The 17,707-nt window shown below is 44.7% G+C and overlaps 1 protein-coding gene across 1 annotated transcript in view; it reads left to right on the plus strand.

Annotated features, from left to right (window-relative positions):
- Positions 1–17,707, plus strand: part of RHOJ (ras homolog family member J) — a 95,926-nt gene that overhangs the window by 62,313 nt on the left and 15,906 nt on the right. Inside the window, exon 2 of the mRNA XM_052646467.1 lies at positions 9,435–9,493. Within this exon, the coding sequence (XP_052502427.1) occupies positions 9,435–9,493 (59 nt within the window). The remainder of the gene's footprint in view (positions 1–9,434; positions 9,494–17,707) is intronic.

Raw genomic sequence — 17,707 nt, forward strand, 5'->3', positions numbered from 1 at the left:
GTACAGTGCTTCCCAGCCTAGACCATGAGCTGTTCCCCCATTTTTATTCTTTTACATATCTCAGCAAAGTGCTTTTTATACTTTTTTTTTCATAAAAGTCTTCCCATTATGAGACATTTTATAGTTTTTGTTGTTATTGTGAGAAGGATATTTTCTATCATATTTTCTAAGTAGTTATAGCTGGCACCTGATAGAATTTTTATGAAGCTAATAATTCTTTGAACACTCCTCACAGGAACACATTATTCTATTTTATCATCACCTAAGTGTTTGAGTTTCCTTAGTGACTACTTCTAGACAAGGAAGGGAGAGGACTGCTACAAACATACCACCTTGTGCCTGTATTGTCTGTCAGATAGGATCAAAAAAGATAATATCCATGTAGCATTTTATAAACTGTAACTTGTCTCCTTTTCATACCTCATCTGATATTCACAAAACTGTCTAAAGTGGACCAGATGCTCTAGGGTAAGAGTTATTATTATTCTCATCTTAAAGATGAGAAAACTGAGGTTCAGATTTTAGTCACTCAGAGAGTTTGATAAAAATGCAGACTTCTGGGCCCCATCCCAGACCTACTTTCTGGAATCTTAAGTATGGGGTGTGAAACCAGAGAATTTGTGTTTTTAAACCACCTTCCCTTGGTGGCTGCCATGAAACATTGATTTCAACCAAGTCAAGACGAAGGCTGAAAGGTTCTGCCTCTAAGTTAGGTATTTATTCTACCATACCTCGATGTCAGCTTAATTATAAGTTTCTAGTGATGTAGTCTGAAGAAGGCAATGGCACCCCACTCCAGTACTCTTGCCTGGAAAATCCCATGGACGGAAGAGCCTGGTAGGCTGCAGTCCATGGGGTTGCTAAGAGTAGGACATGACTGAGCGATTTCACTTTGACTTTTCACTTTCATGCATTGGAGAAGGGAATGGCAACCCACTCCAGTATTCTTGCCTAGAGAATCCCAGGGATGGGGTCGCACAGTGTCAGACACGACTGAAGCAACTTAGCAGCAGCAGCAGCAGCAGTGATGAATGAATGTGACTGAAAGAGCTGGCTTTCTTTTTTTAAGTATCTCTTTAAACAGGGGGTCCTGCATAAAGCACAGCCTGATTTGCAGACCACACATCTCCATATGCAGGCTTCATTTATAATTCAGTCACCTCTCACCAAAGCCTTACTCAAAAGACAGCATCCCTGTACTCTATCGCTAATGCCAGGGAGACTGGCTACAGTGGTTTATGTGGCCACGCTGTTATGTTGGCAGTGGTCCTGCCCCACAGGGAGACTGGCTACAGTGGTTTATATGGCCACAGTGTTATGTTGGCAGTGGTCCTGCCCCACAAGTGGAGTCCGGCAGCCCTGTAGATGGTGAAAGTTGCTGGAAAAGTGACAGAGAGCCCCCAGCACTGATACCACCCAGTAGAACCACATTTCCATGGCATCCCCTCCTAACAGGTAGGCCAACTCTAGGACAGAACACCATTGCGGTTGACCCCATCCTGCCACTTCATGTCTAGGAAAGCTTATGATGACCCTTTGGGAAAGGCCAAGGGCTCATCGAGAGAAAATAAATGCCTCAGAGATGCCCATTTTGGTTGGAGTTTAACTCACGGTTACTCAACCAACATTTATGGCATCACATGCCAGGCCCATGCTAGATGTTGGTGCATGAGGATAAATAGCACAGAGCACTTTAAGGCCAATGGGCAAGTAAACCTGGAAAGATGCTTAAGGTACCTGGGTGGAGGAGGGGCAGCAAGGAGGAGTTATGGAAGTGAGTTTTCCAGGTTATGGAAGCTTTCCAGGTTGATGGGTGTGGAGAAAGCGTTCCAAAATTTCTTTTCCAGATCTCCAGGGGGAACAACTTAAGCAAAGGCATTGTGAGTATAACCGATTGCAGGATATTTGGGTTGTAGGAGGATAAAAATAAGAGCTCTGGAAAGGTAAACCACAAGTCAGATTACACAGAGGTTGCACACTCATGGAAAGTATCTGAATTTTATCTGAAATGACTGGGAGCCAGAGATGCATTTATTCTGGTGGCAGTGAAAAGGAGAACAGGAGATGGAGCCTGAAGAAATGAATGTAGATTAGGAGTCTTTTGCAACTGACAAGGTTGGGGGTAAGGGGCTGCATGGGGACAGCTACATGGATAAGAAGAGTCTGACTCTAGAGATACTTAGCAGGTAGAACTGGCAGGATGGAGACACCAAATGAACATTGAAGAAGGAAGGGTGAGGCCAAGTACTAAGACTCTAAAATCCCAGGATGTGGATGTCATGGAATCATAGCTCTGTCTTTGGTTTGGCCTCATCCCCAGTCAGTTCCAAGAGCCCTGGAACTGCACAAGCTCCTCCCCTTTCCTCTTGCCTTTCATCCGCTTCCTCCTCCCTCATCAAACAAGGACTGAGAAGGGCAGACCTTTCCTGAACACCCAGCCCACACCCAACTTCATTCCAGCAAGTTATGTTCCCAAAAGTATTGTTAAGAAGCCATCTGCTTAGTGATGCCACCTTATATTTATAGTAGCTTTCTTGTATACCGTGTTTATGCTCATGATCTCCTTTTCTCCTCAATCTTCCAGCAAGAAAATTGAGACTTATGGAAGTGGAAACTTGCTCAAGGTCCCAGTTTGTTCACAGTGAGTTCAGGCCTCCAACTAGTTCTTCTGCCTTAAACTCTGGGGTGATTACAATCCCAAATGACTACAAACCAAATCCCCTGTCACATAGGTGTACCTAAGGGAAAAAAGAAACATGGCCAGGGGTGGAAGATGCACGGCAGATGTATTTTACCCTTTTCAAATGGAACTTTCGTTACTGTAGGACAAATATAAAGACCTAACCAAAGAAAATCCTCAGCTCAGAATCCTACTGGATTCTCAGGGAACCTGTTCGGTTTTCTCCTCAGTACTCTTCAGAAACAGGAACTCACGGCAACAAATCAAATAAGAGACTTGCCTGAACAACTTTCATTTCTCACATATACACATACACAAACATACATGCGTGCTCACACACAGGCTGCTCCTCAGGAAACAAGAGGCACTCTCTGCAAAGAAGGGAAACTAGCTGGCTGAAGGGGGTCCATGTAGGCAGATAAGAAGGTTTTCAAGCCACCTTAAGAGGAACACATAAATTGGAAGGATAAAACCCCACTAGGGAGAAATTCACCACCATTCATATTCATAAAAACGTAGTGTCTGTTTCTAGTTTCATTCTATTTTCTAACTTATTTTAATTTGAGGGGAATGTCATCCCAGATGCCTCTGAGTTTCTTCCTTATAGAATGAACACGTTCATTTGTGAGGCGGACACCACGTAACACATACAGACAAGCAACTCCTCAGAGCAGACCCTGGGGTTAGGTGAGTCACTGTCCCAGATGGGATCTTCTAGAAAGGAGGACGCACAAGAGGTGACAGTCAGGTCAGAGTGGGAAAAGCTCAGTGAAAATACCCTGTTAGCAAGCATGACAACGGTCATAATTGAGATTTTTCATTTAAACTCTGTTTTTTGCAGCCACCAGAGGTAGACAAATTATAGTGATGATTACCCCTGACTTCGGAACCGCTTATAAAGAATTTCTACACCCTGTTAGCTTCCCAGGTGACGCTAGTGGTAAAGAACCTGCCTGCCAATGTAGGTAGACATAAGAGATGCAGGTTTGATCCCTGGGTCGGGAAGATCCCCTGGAGGAGGGCACAGCAACCCATTCCAGCATTCTTGCCTGGAGAATGCCATGGACAGAGGAACCTGGCAGGCTGCAAACAATAGAGTCAGACACGACCTAAGTGACTTAGCACACACAGACCCTTTTAGGGTAAAGGCAATGTGTTTATTTTCCAGGTGAGGGAGAAACCTACTGACCTGCCTGACATCTCACCAAATGAGTGGAAGGCTAAGTATGGACTTGAATTCAGACATAAAGAAAAATTATCAGAAACTTGGACATAAAGCCAAGAGCCTGCACCTCTCCTCTCAACATCATGCTGGGGAACTGTTCAACACCCTTCCCTCAAGGCTTAGCAATCTAGGGGAATTCACCTTTGTCTGATGCTGCTACAAACTAAAAGTTTAGATTTTCTATAAGTTGCATGTTACCTTGTAAATCTTGTTGGGTCAAGATGCAAATAATTCATTTAGTAAGAGAGCAGAACACCAAAGGTTATCTTTCCATAGGATAACAACCAGTTTTCCATTGAACCTAGCCATTTTATTCTGACATTTTGCTTTTTAGTACCTATAAATGCCCAGTTCTTCAAAATGTTCTTCAAACAAGATTTCTTATCTTACTAATTCTCTCATAAAGAGTTAATAAATCTTTGATATAATATCAGTCTATATTTGCATGAGGGCATATTTCAAGCTTTTTTAAAATTCTGTTTATTGCTATGTTTATAAATTTAGGGTTTCTTCCTCCAAAACAGTGAAAATGAAAGGGAAAATGCTAGTCACTTCAGTCGTGTCCAACACTTTGTGACCCTGTGAACTGTAGCCCACCAGGCTCCTCTGTCCATAGGATTCTCCTGGCAATACTGGAGTGGGTTGCCATGCCCTCCTCCAGGGGATCTTCCTGATCCAGGGATCAAACCCGGATCTCCTGAATTGCAAGCGGATTATTTCCCATCTGAACTACCAAGGAAGCCCTAGGACTTCTATGGAATTATATCCACACACCTAGTCAGGTCTGCCTTATCTTACCCACCAAACAGAATACATTCAACCTGGTTGCTGCAGACAGCTGGCCTTGTGCGGGGAATGGAGGGGCACTGGGAGGTTTTTTCATGACTGATCTGCCATTTCCACCATGCCAGTTCTCAGATTCATCATATATTCATCACATCGACCCCGAAAGATTTATCTGGCAGATGAGATGACCAGTCCAACACCCAACAGGGCAGGGGCTATGAACCAGGTTCCTAGCACTGCTGATGAGCTGGACTGATGGTCAGAGCTGGCTTGCAGGGAATGACCAACCCTTCCTCATTCAGGTTTGCAAATAACATGCCATTTCATGAGGTGACAGAAATGCTAGGGTTGAGGGGCAGGGGTGGGCTTACATCCTGCCAGGACATTTACTCTCTGGGTGAAACCAACTAAACCTCAGGAGAGCAAACGTGACTTCAACTTCATTAGCACCTCACTCACTCCGCCTCATAAATTTAACCATCCGAGCTGCACCAAGAGCAAACACAAGGAAGCAAAGAACTTAATGGATTTGGAGAGGAAGGCCTTCATTTTACATACTTAACAGGTCACTGACAACTTTTCACACTTTATTGAGAGAATCATCTGAGCCATTAGCAGGTCACTTGACCCACTCTCTTTAAAACCTCTCTAAGCTCAAAAAAAAAGAAAAGAAAAGAAAAGAAATTCTAAAAGCTCTGAGAAAAGAAGGTGGTCTGGGATTTTAGCCTGACCACTGTCTGCTAGGCAGGTTTACTAGCTGCAGGCAATTCCCAGCAGTTAGTGTCTTGCCAGGGAGCTTGAGGCTGCAAAGCTGCAGCTCTGCTGGTTTTGAAGGGCCTCCTTCTGCCTGAGTTGCCCCTGAAGCTTCACTTCCATTCTGTGGATTCAGCATCTACTACAAATGTCAGGAATTGTGCTCTGTACTGTGCAGGGCATGGGTTATGGAGACTGTCAAGGGTCTTCCTGTCCAATCAGAAACACAAGACATTGATCTAAATAGCAACCATTCAGGGTAGAAAGTGACTGGCAGTTCATACATATTATAAAGTTGTTGTGCCATGTCACCTGCATTGAGTATATATGTGCATTGAGTAGACATACACAGGGGGAAAAAGTCAGACTGGCCTTGGACTTAGAAGAGATTCAATAAGCATTTGTTGAAGGAATGTTAGTCATTCAGTCATGTCTGACTCTTTGTAACCCATGAACTATAACTCATCAGCCTCCTCTGTCCATGGGATTTCCCAGGCAAGAATGCTGGAGTGGGTTGTCACTCCCTTCTCCATTGTTGAAGGAGAGAAAGCAACAGTTGTTCAGCACCTACTATGAGCCAGGCTATGTGCCAGGTATCTTCTCCTTTAACTTCCTCCTCACAAGTATTCTCTTCGATAGATGATGCTCTTTTTTAACAAATAGGGAAAGAGGGGCTCAGAGATGTTAGGTCACTTTCCCAGAGTCACGTAGATGGTGAATAGAAAGATAGGATTCAAAAGCAGAACCATCCGACTTATCAGATCCTGCTGTCTCAACCTCTCTGCATTTCCTCTGATCATTTTAGAGCACACCTTCCTTCTGTGCTGATCTAATTCGTTTCCAAGTTGAGGGGCCTCACAGAGCCAGGTTGACAAGCGATAAGGCATCCATTGCTAATCCAAGATAAGGACTCACAAAGCCATCTGCATATCCCACAATGTGTGAGTACTGCTTGGCCCTGTCTCTGGCCGGCTGTCCTGTGATGTTTTCCATCATCAACCCTGTGATCCCCTCATCTCCCTTCTGATAAAATGGAAGAATCCAAGGGCAGAGAAGAGAGAATAAACATGGTTTCCAGAGATGGGGGCACAAGCACCGCCCTGTCCCCTCACAATTCCTCCAGCGGAGCTGACCCAACAGAGCAGGCAGCCGCTGCACAGCAAGCTCAGAACCAACCTGGCTTCCACCCCAAAATCCTCATCTTCCCTCCTCTTACCGTTTTGCCTAAACCCAAGAAAACTGTTTTAATTCCTGCTCTTTCACTGCCTTTGGGGAAGAGAAGTCAGGACTTTCACAGCTTAACAAAGCCTGCAGCATAAAGCCTGTATTAGTGACTTAGCAGGGCCTGAGCCTGCACGCTCACCTCCTCAGCCCCATCTCCTCCAGTGCATGCTGGGTAGCTCCTGAAGCACTCCCAGGGCACCATGGGTAACTCCTGACGATCTTGGGACTCACCTCAGACCATGTCCTCCAGAAAGCTTTCTTGAACCACTTCAGCTGTGTGTGCTCCTTCTGCCTGCTCCCACACTCATCTTCACTGCCCCTGCAGAGTGTCCACCACACTGCCTGGACCCTCCTCGCCACGCTCTGTGACAGCAGGAGATGTATCTCCCGGGAGCATAAACACTCCCAACTCTCGAACACAGCCCTGGAACCCAATAAACCCTAGAGGAAGGGAAGGACAGAGGAAAGGAAAGACTGGGCTCAGACTCTCAGCCCAAAGGCTTCCTTCCCAGGCTGTCCCTCGCCTCAGGCCTGGTACAGTTCCCTGCAGTCAGAGCTGCCAAGGGAGAAGAGAGTGAGGTCTGAGGAAAAGCAGGCTGGAAGGAATGTTTGTTCCCTGAGAAAACTCAAGCATGATCTTCAGGGCTCCAGTGAGGAAGGTCGGAGCCATCACTTTGGAACATCTGCAGTGCCCGGTGGGGCCAGGAGGATGAGGCAACTTCTGGGGCTCACTCCACAGATGGCCCTGGGTCTGTAGGTTGGGGGGCTATCCCAGGGGGTCTCCGAGCAGCTGCCCTAACCTGTGTGTACTGGGCTCACTAGAGGCAGGAAATTCCATGTTGTAATGGCTGGCTTTCTTCCTTTCATTCCTGATCCATGACTAGGTGGTGGATGGGCCATTAAAAAAGTCATTTAGGCAGATTTTAGGAACATCTGACTAGGCTCCAAGTCTGCAGGAAGAGGAAAATATAACAGGACAAAGAGCTGGGGGCTACGCCATCTCACCTTCATTTCCATTGCTAGCCTGGCTTATGAAAGGAAAACATTTAAATGCCTGTCTTCTGTGTTGTCACTAGCACTGGATGGAGCTGAGTTCACCACTTAAAAACACACATTTAAAAGCTCATCTGAGTGGCTGCCGCCATGTTATCAAGCTGAACACATGTTGATCTGAGAAGATTAGAAAAATTGTTCCCAGTGTCTGTTCCCAGTGCTTTTAAACAAGTGCTTTTCAAAGACTAAGCCATTAAGAAGCACTTTGCACACATGTAGCCCCTGAACCTGAAAACAAATAAAACTCAAATCAGTACCAAATCAGTAACTCTGAGCAGTAGACTAGAGAATCTGGCTGGCATATTTTAGAGATGCAGTTATAAAAGGTTGCTATTCCATTTATTTTTCATTTCCTGAACAGTTAATGACAGGAGGGATCAAAAATCATTTTTATGTTGGACCTGCACATTTTTATTAAAATATACTTGATTTACAGTATTGTGTTAGTTTTAGGTGTACCATATAGCAATTCATTTATTTTTTTATTATATTCCACTATAGATTATTATAGTATATTAATATAAACCCCTGCATTTGTAGCATTTGAACATTTTTCTTAATCAACTAGGAAAAAATCACATTCTCCTTCATATTTTACTTTCTTTTTCCAAAAAGGAATTAAATTTTTATGGAAATTTAAATTTGTTCCTTCCATTTACCAAGAAAATGGTATTACTCTTGTTTTCAATCTGTTCTATCTCAGTTTAGTTTCAAGTTGAGACTTTATTTCATTTCCAGCCATGTAAAGAGTGGCTGGTATTCCTCTATTACCTCTTACTTTTGGACATAATTGCTTGGTGAGGCAAAAAGCCTACCTGGTAAATCAAACTCTCTACTTTTCACTCTATACATATGCTTCAGTTATGTTAGAAGAAACCCATATACACTTCCTTCTGCAAATAACTTTCAAACTGTCATGAATCAGTTGAGCTAAAGCTGAGAGATATTGAATAAAAACACTTTTTGCAATAAATGTTAAGCCCTTCTCATTTCACTATTAGCTTTGGCTTCCTGCTGATCCTGCTGAGATTAGTCATGTCTGACTCTGCGATTCCCATGGATGGTAGCCCACCAGGCTCCCCTGTCCATGGAATTTTCCAGGCAAGAATACTGGAGGGGGTTGCCATTTCCTATTCTGGGGGCTCTTCCCAACCCCAGGATCGAAACTGTGACTCTTATATCTCCTGCACTGGCAGGCGGATTCTTTACCACTGTGCCACCTGGGAAGCCCCAGCTTTGCTATAAATTATAAAATAGGCAGGTGGGTTAACATCCTTTGTTTTCAGGGCTTCTTAGCATTTTGACAACAAATAAAAGCTGAGATTTCTGGTTACATGAGTATATCCTGAAAGGTGGCTCAAAACAAATGAAAGAAGAAAATAACCTAACTGAGAACGAGCCCAGCATCCTTTTCCTTCAGGAGCTTGATATTATAGGGCCTAATCAGGATTAATGAACAGCCTGCAGAGTGCCCTAGTGGCACCAACAGTATTTGCCTTGGTTGAAAAATCTGGACTTGACTCAGCCCATCTGCTCTCACTGCAGCCCAAGGTTGGCTTTCATTTGGCGATCATGCTGTCAACTCGGTTTAGAATATACACGGGTGAGGCATATGCTTGGCCTTGCTGCCCAGGGAGATGCTGGCATAGAGAAATGTGAAGGATCCTGATTGAAGCTCACATTTACAGACTCTCCTTTTCTCTTCTCCCCTAGTTACTGTGACAGTGGGAGGCAAGCAACACTTGCTTGGACTGTATGACACCGCAGGACAGGTACGTTTTTCTTATCTTGATTCTTGAAGGGTTTGGGAGGGCTAAGAATGACCCATTTGACTAAGTTTATGGGGACTGATGGTATAGACATTACCTCCTGTGATGACCTGGGGCAAATTTATCATATACCTAAATGGCAACCAAAATATTTTTAATATCTTTAAAATATCTGTACTAACAGAACACTAAATCATTATGAGATTCAAGGTATTGATAAGCAAATACCCATTCATTTATTGATTGATGACTATCACTAACCAAAATCACATATTTGGTGAAGAGTTCCAACTTCTTCTAACCCATGCCAATTCCAGATCCAGGGTTACTGAGTCAATTTCATAAATTTTAGTTTCATCCACTATCTTTTTTCCATGTTATATTCTTTACACACTCTTTATTTAAAAAGCCTAATGAGCTGTGGAAAGGTACAAAAAGAGATAGGGAATGGGGGTCAGGGAATAGAAAAAAGATGGATTTAGTATCAGAAGGAGAAAAAACCAGGATCCTGGATGGTTTTCCAAAGGGTCAACCCCTGAACAACTGGAGTTGCATCTAAATTCTCTATTTTTGAAATATGCTCATTCAGTCAGAAATATTTCTTCAAGTCAGAGATCTTGGCCAACCAATATGTAAAGCAATAGAACCCTCGATTCTTAAACCAGTTAACACATTCTCTGCTAGGGTGAAAATGTCACCTTATCTTTTTTTCCCTTGTATCTCACATGTCATTACAAAAAGTTTCTAGTTATAAGTTCATGGGCTAGAGGAGCAGTGGTTAAGTAACTGGTGGCTATGACCCAATTTTTTTGACAGAGCTTTTGTTCCCATACATCCTGGGTCATTTATTGAACTCAAAAACAGTGGGTTGTTCAGTCTGTCCCAATTCATACATCTGAAGTCCTTTGGAGTAAACATCTGACCCTGCTTATTCCCACTGTGAGTCTCCTGGTAATTGTTATATGCAGTTATGCATTTGTCTAGATTTTTTTCACAATTATCTGGAGATATGTCTTTTTGCTCAGCTTGAAAACAAACAAACAAAAAGTCATAATAAATGAAATTCTCCTTGGGATTTCTGTATGCATTGGCAAGAACCACTGTATAAATGTCTTGCTGTTGTTCAGTCACCCAGTCATGTCTGACTCTTTGTGACCCCATGGACTGCAGCACGCCAGGCCTCTCTGTCCCTTACCATCTCCCAAAGTTTGCCCGAGTTCATGTCCATTGCATCAGTGATGCTATCTAGCCATCTCATCCTCTGCTGCCCTCTTCTCCTTCTGCCCTCGATCTTTCCCAGCATCAGGGACTTTTCCAGTGGGTTGGCTGTTCACATCAAATGATGGTGGCTCGGACAATATAAATGTCTATGGAACATCAAAAGCAGGTGTTCCACAGACAGCAGAACCAGGCAGTGGAGAACTTGGAAAATCTAGCAGCAGACTCAAAGCTTCTAAAAGCATCTAGTTTCCCCTCACTGGCAGATGGGTGCTTTAGCCAGCGACCCCCAGGAACCAGAAAGTGGAGGAGACCTCTCACATCAATACCAAGACACACGACTAGGAAAGGATGCCCACAGACACGCAGATTGAATAGTGAGTGGCTCCTCTGTGCTAAGGTACCAGGCTTCAGTGCAGCTCCCGCTTGACTCCCTTCCACTAGAAAGCATTCCAGCAATGGAAGGAGGCTGCTCTTTGGGCTGGAGTTGCCTATTCTCATTCAATCACACAGTCATTAGGGTGTCCCCATTCATTCATCAGGACTCACAGCCTGAAAAAGAAAGTGTACACCCTTCTCATACATAATCATATCTTATGAATATAATCCAGTTTGAAAAGTTCAACACAGCAAGGATTGTTGCCTGACTCTGAAACCTGTTTCCCTTGCCTTCTAAAAAAGCTCCCTATGCCCCCTGCCCTGTGCCCAGCCAGTTCTCCCTAATTCTATAGCAATCCACTACAATTGTTAGCTTCTATGCGTTAACTGTCCCCAGAACAGCCTCCCCCGGCCTCTATTTAATTTCAAATCCAACAAAGCTGCATAAAACCAGTTTAGTTATTCTTTCCCACTGCTCCATCTTTTTAGAAAAATTTAAAAATAATACTAATATGGGAGTAGAGACTCTAAGGCAGTGGAAAAAACATGTTTAGACTCCAAACTGACCCAAAATTCGGACACAGGAGAAAGTGATAACTGCTGATAGAATATAACAACAAATGGGTTACAGATAATTCTTCAACTTAACTTTCACTTTAATGCTTTCCACCAGCTACTTTGAAAGCCCAGAGGTAGACAAAGTTCATAGGGGAACATAAGATGTGGGTAACAGAAATCAGAACATATCTTAAGGTTGGTTATAGAACTGAAATTCTAAGACTAGGAACTTTGAAAATGATTTAAATAGTGCCTTAAAGAACCGGAGTAATTAAGCAAAACTATTGGAGGCTAGACCTAAGGGAGACCTTTCAGCAGTAAAGGGCTGTGAAGTGTTGGAATGCATGCCACTAAAGGATTCACGTAATTCATTACGTGGAACAGTGTTTCTCCGATTGAGCAGAGATGAGAATCACATATAGGGCTGCTTAAAACCCAGTCCCTGGGCCCCACCCTCAGAGCTGCTGACTCTATGGTTCTGGGATGGTGCCCACACACTTAAATTTCTGACAGGTAACTTTGAGAACCACTGTTCTAGAACCTTGGGACTCAGAGTCTGGACAACCAACCAGCAGCATCACCAGGGACGTTATTAGAAAGGCAGAATCTCAGGCCCCATCCCCCACCTACTGAATCTAAAAATGCATTTTAAGAAGATCTCCTGGTGATTCATACACACATTAAAACTGGAGTCTTTGTTGGTTGAAACATTGTTCCTAATGTTAGGAGGATGCAGTGGAAAATAACCATTACCCAAGTTGATTCCCATGGCTCCACAACTCTGCCAGTAAGGCTTTGTGACAAATTTAATTTAGAAGCATTGTCCCAAAATTTCCATTCCCAGCTTCAGGGAAGATAACCTCCTCAGTTATATTCTCACAAATGTTGCTGAGGTCACATGACTAAGGAAGATCTATAACTAATTCAAAATTACTCATTTAATCAGAGTTACTAACAGGAAAGAGAGATAATCTCAGAACCAATTGATTGATCCCTGAGCCGCAAAAAAAAAAAAAAAAAAAGAATCAAGCCTCCAAACCTGGCTATAGGGTTCCATCTGGCTGTGAATAATTAGATTTTCATACACGAACAAACTTAGCAGTGCCCCCTCATCTTTGTCTTGAGTTAACCAGGGCTCAGAGTTAAAAACAACCTCAAGAAGCACACGTGTTCAGAAAGATAAAGTGCAAGGAAATATTACCTCTACCCTCAAAGTCAGCCCTGGACAAAATCATCTGACCTGGTTCCCTCCACTTTCCCACACGTCATCACCTCGGGCGCCACCGCAGTCCCACTAGACTTGCCTGAGACACCTTCCAGCACTTCATAGCCAGCCCAGCATCCGACAATGTATCAAGACAGTGTAACAAAGTCACGTGCATACACTGCCAGCAAGAGGCAGCTGCTAGCAAACATTAGCTCTCTTCCCAAACCCCTGAAACAAATGGATACTTGCACTGTGAGTAGAGCTCTTTGAAGACAAAGAGTCTACAGAACTCCAGTTCATCTGTTCGACAAAATTCCAAACATTGTTAGGCAATGAAGTGAGGGGCTTTTTTACAGGGTCACTCTGCATGTTATGCCCCAGCTCACACCAGGGAGGCGATAAGGCCCAGGTCTATAAGCCGAATCTACTTAGGTCCTGCGCGACTTAGCAGTAGCAACCAAGCCTGCACAACACATGCCCCAGCAGCGTGTGGCTGAGAGGCTTTCTGAGAGGGATTTCTAGAGCCCAGGTCTTTGGCTTGATTGTAGTCTGGAGCCAACTTTTTCACAACATGCTTACAGGCCAATTTTAAAGCATGTTCATGAGAGACTTGGGCTTCCCCAGTGGCTCAGCGAGAATCCACCTGCAATGCAGGAGATGTGGGTTCGATCCCTGGATCAGGGAGATCCCCTGGAGAAGGGCATGGCAACCCTCTCCAGTATTCTTGCCTGGGAAATCCCATGGATGGAGAAGCCTGGTAGGCTACAATCCAGAGGGTTGCAAAAAAAGTCCAACACGACTTGGTGACTAAACAACTGCATGAGAGACTAGGGGAGAGCAGGAAGCAGGGTAGGGGGATGCTGCTGCAAGCCTGGACATTTGCTGGCTGAGAAAGGCCAAAATGGGAGAGGCGTCTCTCCCAGGTCACGGCCCAGAACCAGGCAACCCCCACCTCCACCCGGCCCCCTAGAGTGGGACCAGTCCCGGTACTAAGACACCTCATCTCTTCCTCTCATGGGCCCTGGTCTGCAGGAGCAACGTGAGTAAAACCCTGCTGCAATTGCAGCCTCTCAGGGCAAACTCCAGGAAAGACATATCTCAAAGACAGCATTTGCAAAAGTGGCAGTTAGCTGTGCTGCGGGGAGAAATGAGACTCTCCTGGTGTCAGGAGCCTGGCTTCTCAGCAGGATAAACCCCTGAGTTCTCGGCACATGAGTACCACTGGATTAAAGCTGTCTGCTTGTGCGCAAGTACAGATTGGTGTCTGTCACGGAGAAACCAGAGCAGCTCAGCTGTCCCCAGTGACCATGAGTGTATAAGAGTAGGAAAGCCATCAGTCATACCGCTCACTCAGTCAGGGCAGCACACCACACATCTTCAATGCCCTGAATCCTGAAACCCTTCTCCTCCCCTCTCCCTGAAACCCCACACCTCCACAGGGGCTGGAAAGGGAGACATACAACCAGGTACGGAGGCAAGTACATCAGGGGTTCATTAACAGTGGCAATCCAAGGCCCACTTGAAAGGACAGGAGCCTTCCCGTTTGTTATCAGCTGACCCAAGGGCCCTCTGGAGCCCAGAATCCAACTTCAACTCTCTATGGAAAGTCTGCCTACAACCTCAAAACAAATGTTCTTCCTCAATGAGCGACTCAAACTTTCTTGCTCATGTGCCTCTTAATGTGGTTTTAGAAGTGTTCAAACTCGGGGGCAGGGGGTGAGGAAGTTGACCCATGTGACAAGTTATTGCTTAAGAATAATCTCAGGACACAATCATATTTTTCTCATGAAAAATGAAGCTGTAGGGAGGATGAACTTTCAACCACTAAAGAACCTGCTGTGTTCAAGACACAGGTCTGTGGTCTACAAACACTAACACATTCTATTTATTCTCAGAGCAACCCTCTGAGGCCAGTACTATTATCAAGCTATTTTACAGATAAGAAAACTGAGGCAGAGAGAACTTACCCAAGGTCCCATAGTAGCCACAGGTACGGCTGGAATTTGAACCCTGTGATAGGTCTGTCAACCCATGTTCTTAAACACTAAACTGCACTCCTGCCCTCTGTGTGCTGCCCACATTTTCCAAACCAAGCCTGACAGATCCAAGGGTACTTATGCAAGAATATAAAAGTGAGGCCATGCTGAAAATCTGGGGTAAATATCATTAAACCAAGAGGACTTGGAAGCAAATTTCTATTTCCAATTTGACGGGGGTATGGGAGTGAGGAGGGGTGAAGGGACTGCTCAATGCAACTCTCCTCTCCTCCCCACTCAAAGTGTGGTCCCAGGACCAGCACCACCTAGACACCCATTAGAAATGCAACTTTTCAGACTTCATCCCAGACCTGCTGCTGAATAAGAATCTGCATCCTGACAAGATAAACATGCGTAAAGTCTGAGGAGAGCTGGCCTAATGGTTTCACTTACTCACCATCTGTGCCATCACGGTGTGGCTGATCCAGAAATATTTCAAACACAAGTGTTTAGCCCGTCTGAGGCTGAGGCTGTCCCTGAGCTTTTCTTGTTTGATAATCACCCGTAGTTACCCCCAGAACACAAGATTTGCCTTCAAACCAAACACACTCCTCAGAATGAAGGTGGGTGAAAAGCGCTCCAAAGCCTACCTTTACAACATCCCACCCTTCTCTCCACCCCCAGCCCCACCCCCGCCTCTTTGTCTACTTTAGCCCTTGAAGCCCCAGGCAAGTCATTGTTGCAGTCTTCCATTCTCAGTTTCAACACTGGAAGGGGACTCAAACGCCAGATAGACCACTGACCCTTTGCATCATCTCAACATGTGCGCATCCAACCAAGACTCAAAACGTGGTCGTGGTGGTTTATTCGCTCACTGGTGTCTGACTCTGTGACCCCATGGACTATAGCTGGCCAGGATCCTATGTCCATGGGATTCTCCATGCAAGAATACTGGAGTGGGCTGCCATTCTCTTCTCCAGGGAATCTTCCCGACTCAGGGATTGAACCTGAATCTCCTGCACCTGTAGGCAGATTCTTTACTGCTGAGCCACCAAAGATTCCCACTCAAAATGTGCTCCATTGCAAAAAAAGAATCAAATTATCAACTGATACAAATTCAAGTCCCCCAACCTCCCAGTCCTCAGCCCTCAGTCTGAGGGAACACTTACGTATATTAAGCCTGAATCCCCTGCTGTGTTTCATAGCTGCAGTCTGTGGGGAAGAGGAGCTGAAATGAGTCAGGCCAGCCCAGGTGTGAGCCTTCTTTAATGGTACGCTTGCTCTGTGGCCCCGATTCAATCATTCAGTGTCTACAATGGAGTCACCTGGAGGACCCGTTAGGTCACAGAGCAGGCAGCCCCGCTCCCAGAACTCAGCGTCAGAAGGCTGGCCAGCACCTAGAAATGTGCATCTCTCACAAGCTCCCAGGTGATATCTGCATCCCTCACAAGCTCCCAGCTGATGCCCATGCTCCTTTGGGAACCACTGCACTAATGATCTCTAAGACCTCTTCCAGCCTTGGAATTGTATTTTCCCAATTCAATCAAAAACTATTCTATAGTGTTCTATTATCAGAGAGTTAACTAAAAGCAAGGCTTCCCTGGTGGCTCAGTGGTAAAGAATCTGCCTGCAATGCAGGAGATCTGGGTTTGATCCCTGGGTTGGGAAGATCCCCTGGAGAAGGGAATAGCTGCCCACTCCAGCGTTCTTGCCTGGAGGATCCCATGGACGGAGGAGCCTGGTGGGCCACAGTCCATGGGGGTCACAAAAGCTCCACACGACTGAGAAACGAACACAAGACAAGAGAAATTTCACGTCTCACTTTCACATAAATCAAATTGTTTCCCATATTTTCATTTTGTCCCCCACCAGATTTCCAATTCTTACTTACTTTATATAGTTCTTATAGCATCCTTAATGCTATATGCTAGGCATTCAGTAGGAAATTAATTAATCTTTTTAATTGGAATTATACAGCAGGACTGAGCTTCCCTGGTGGCTCAGGTGGTAAAGAGTTCGCCTGCAATGCGGGACACCTGAGTTCAATGCCTGGGTGGGGAAGATCCCCTGGAGGAGGGCATGGCAACGCACTCCAGTATTCTTGCCTGGAGAATCGCCATGGACAGAGGAGCCTAGTGGGCTATAGTTCATGGGGTCGCAAAGAGTCGGGCACCACCAAGCGACTAAGCACAGGACAGCACACACAGCAGCACTAAAATTTCCACGGAAGAGAGATCCAGAATACAGAGCAGGATAAAGCCCAGTGAAGGACACAGTCAGAAGTCACCCAGCTGGACCTGCTAGGAGAGAAAATTATCAAAAAACCAAACTCCTGTCACCTTCCCACCTACAGTTAATCCAGCAACCCAGGGTCTTCCTAACTTTCCCATAATGTAAATAGAATTCCTTTGAGAGTTTCTGGGTGAAGAATCAAGTAAACGTGATCCTTTCAGACTACCAGTTATTTGCCTATCTAGTTGTGACCCGATTTGTCCAGTTGTGACATTTCTCCCAATTGTGTTGTTTTTTCAGGCGTTGAGGTTTTAAATATACAGTGTCTGCTGCCATCTGGTGGTACTTCCTCGTAGATGCAGACCTAGAGATAGGCCTTTCTTTAGATCCATAGAAATAGGTAACTATACCCACCCCATGGTCTAACATTTCTTTTCCTAGATCCTTGGGTAAAGCATCAATCCATATTAAGATTCCTAGAGAACTGAATTTTCAAGAAAATGCTTAATCTGTCACTTAAAATTCTGGGCTGAAACAAATTACATGTTCACAATTATGAGCTAGAGCTGGATTCAGGCCAAATACACTATCCTGGTGTTTAAGCTCTGTAATTTTGGTCCAGTGCTGAATTTCTCTAACCCTTAATTT

This window comes from Budorcas taxicolor, chromosome 10, assembly GCF_023091745.1.
Source record: "Budorcas taxicolor isolate Tak-1 chromosome 10, Takin1.1, whole genome shotgun sequence".
In the NCBI taxonomy this organism is placed as follows: Eukaryota; Metazoa; Chordata; class Mammalia; order Artiodactyla; family Bovidae; genus Budorcas; species Budorcas taxicolor.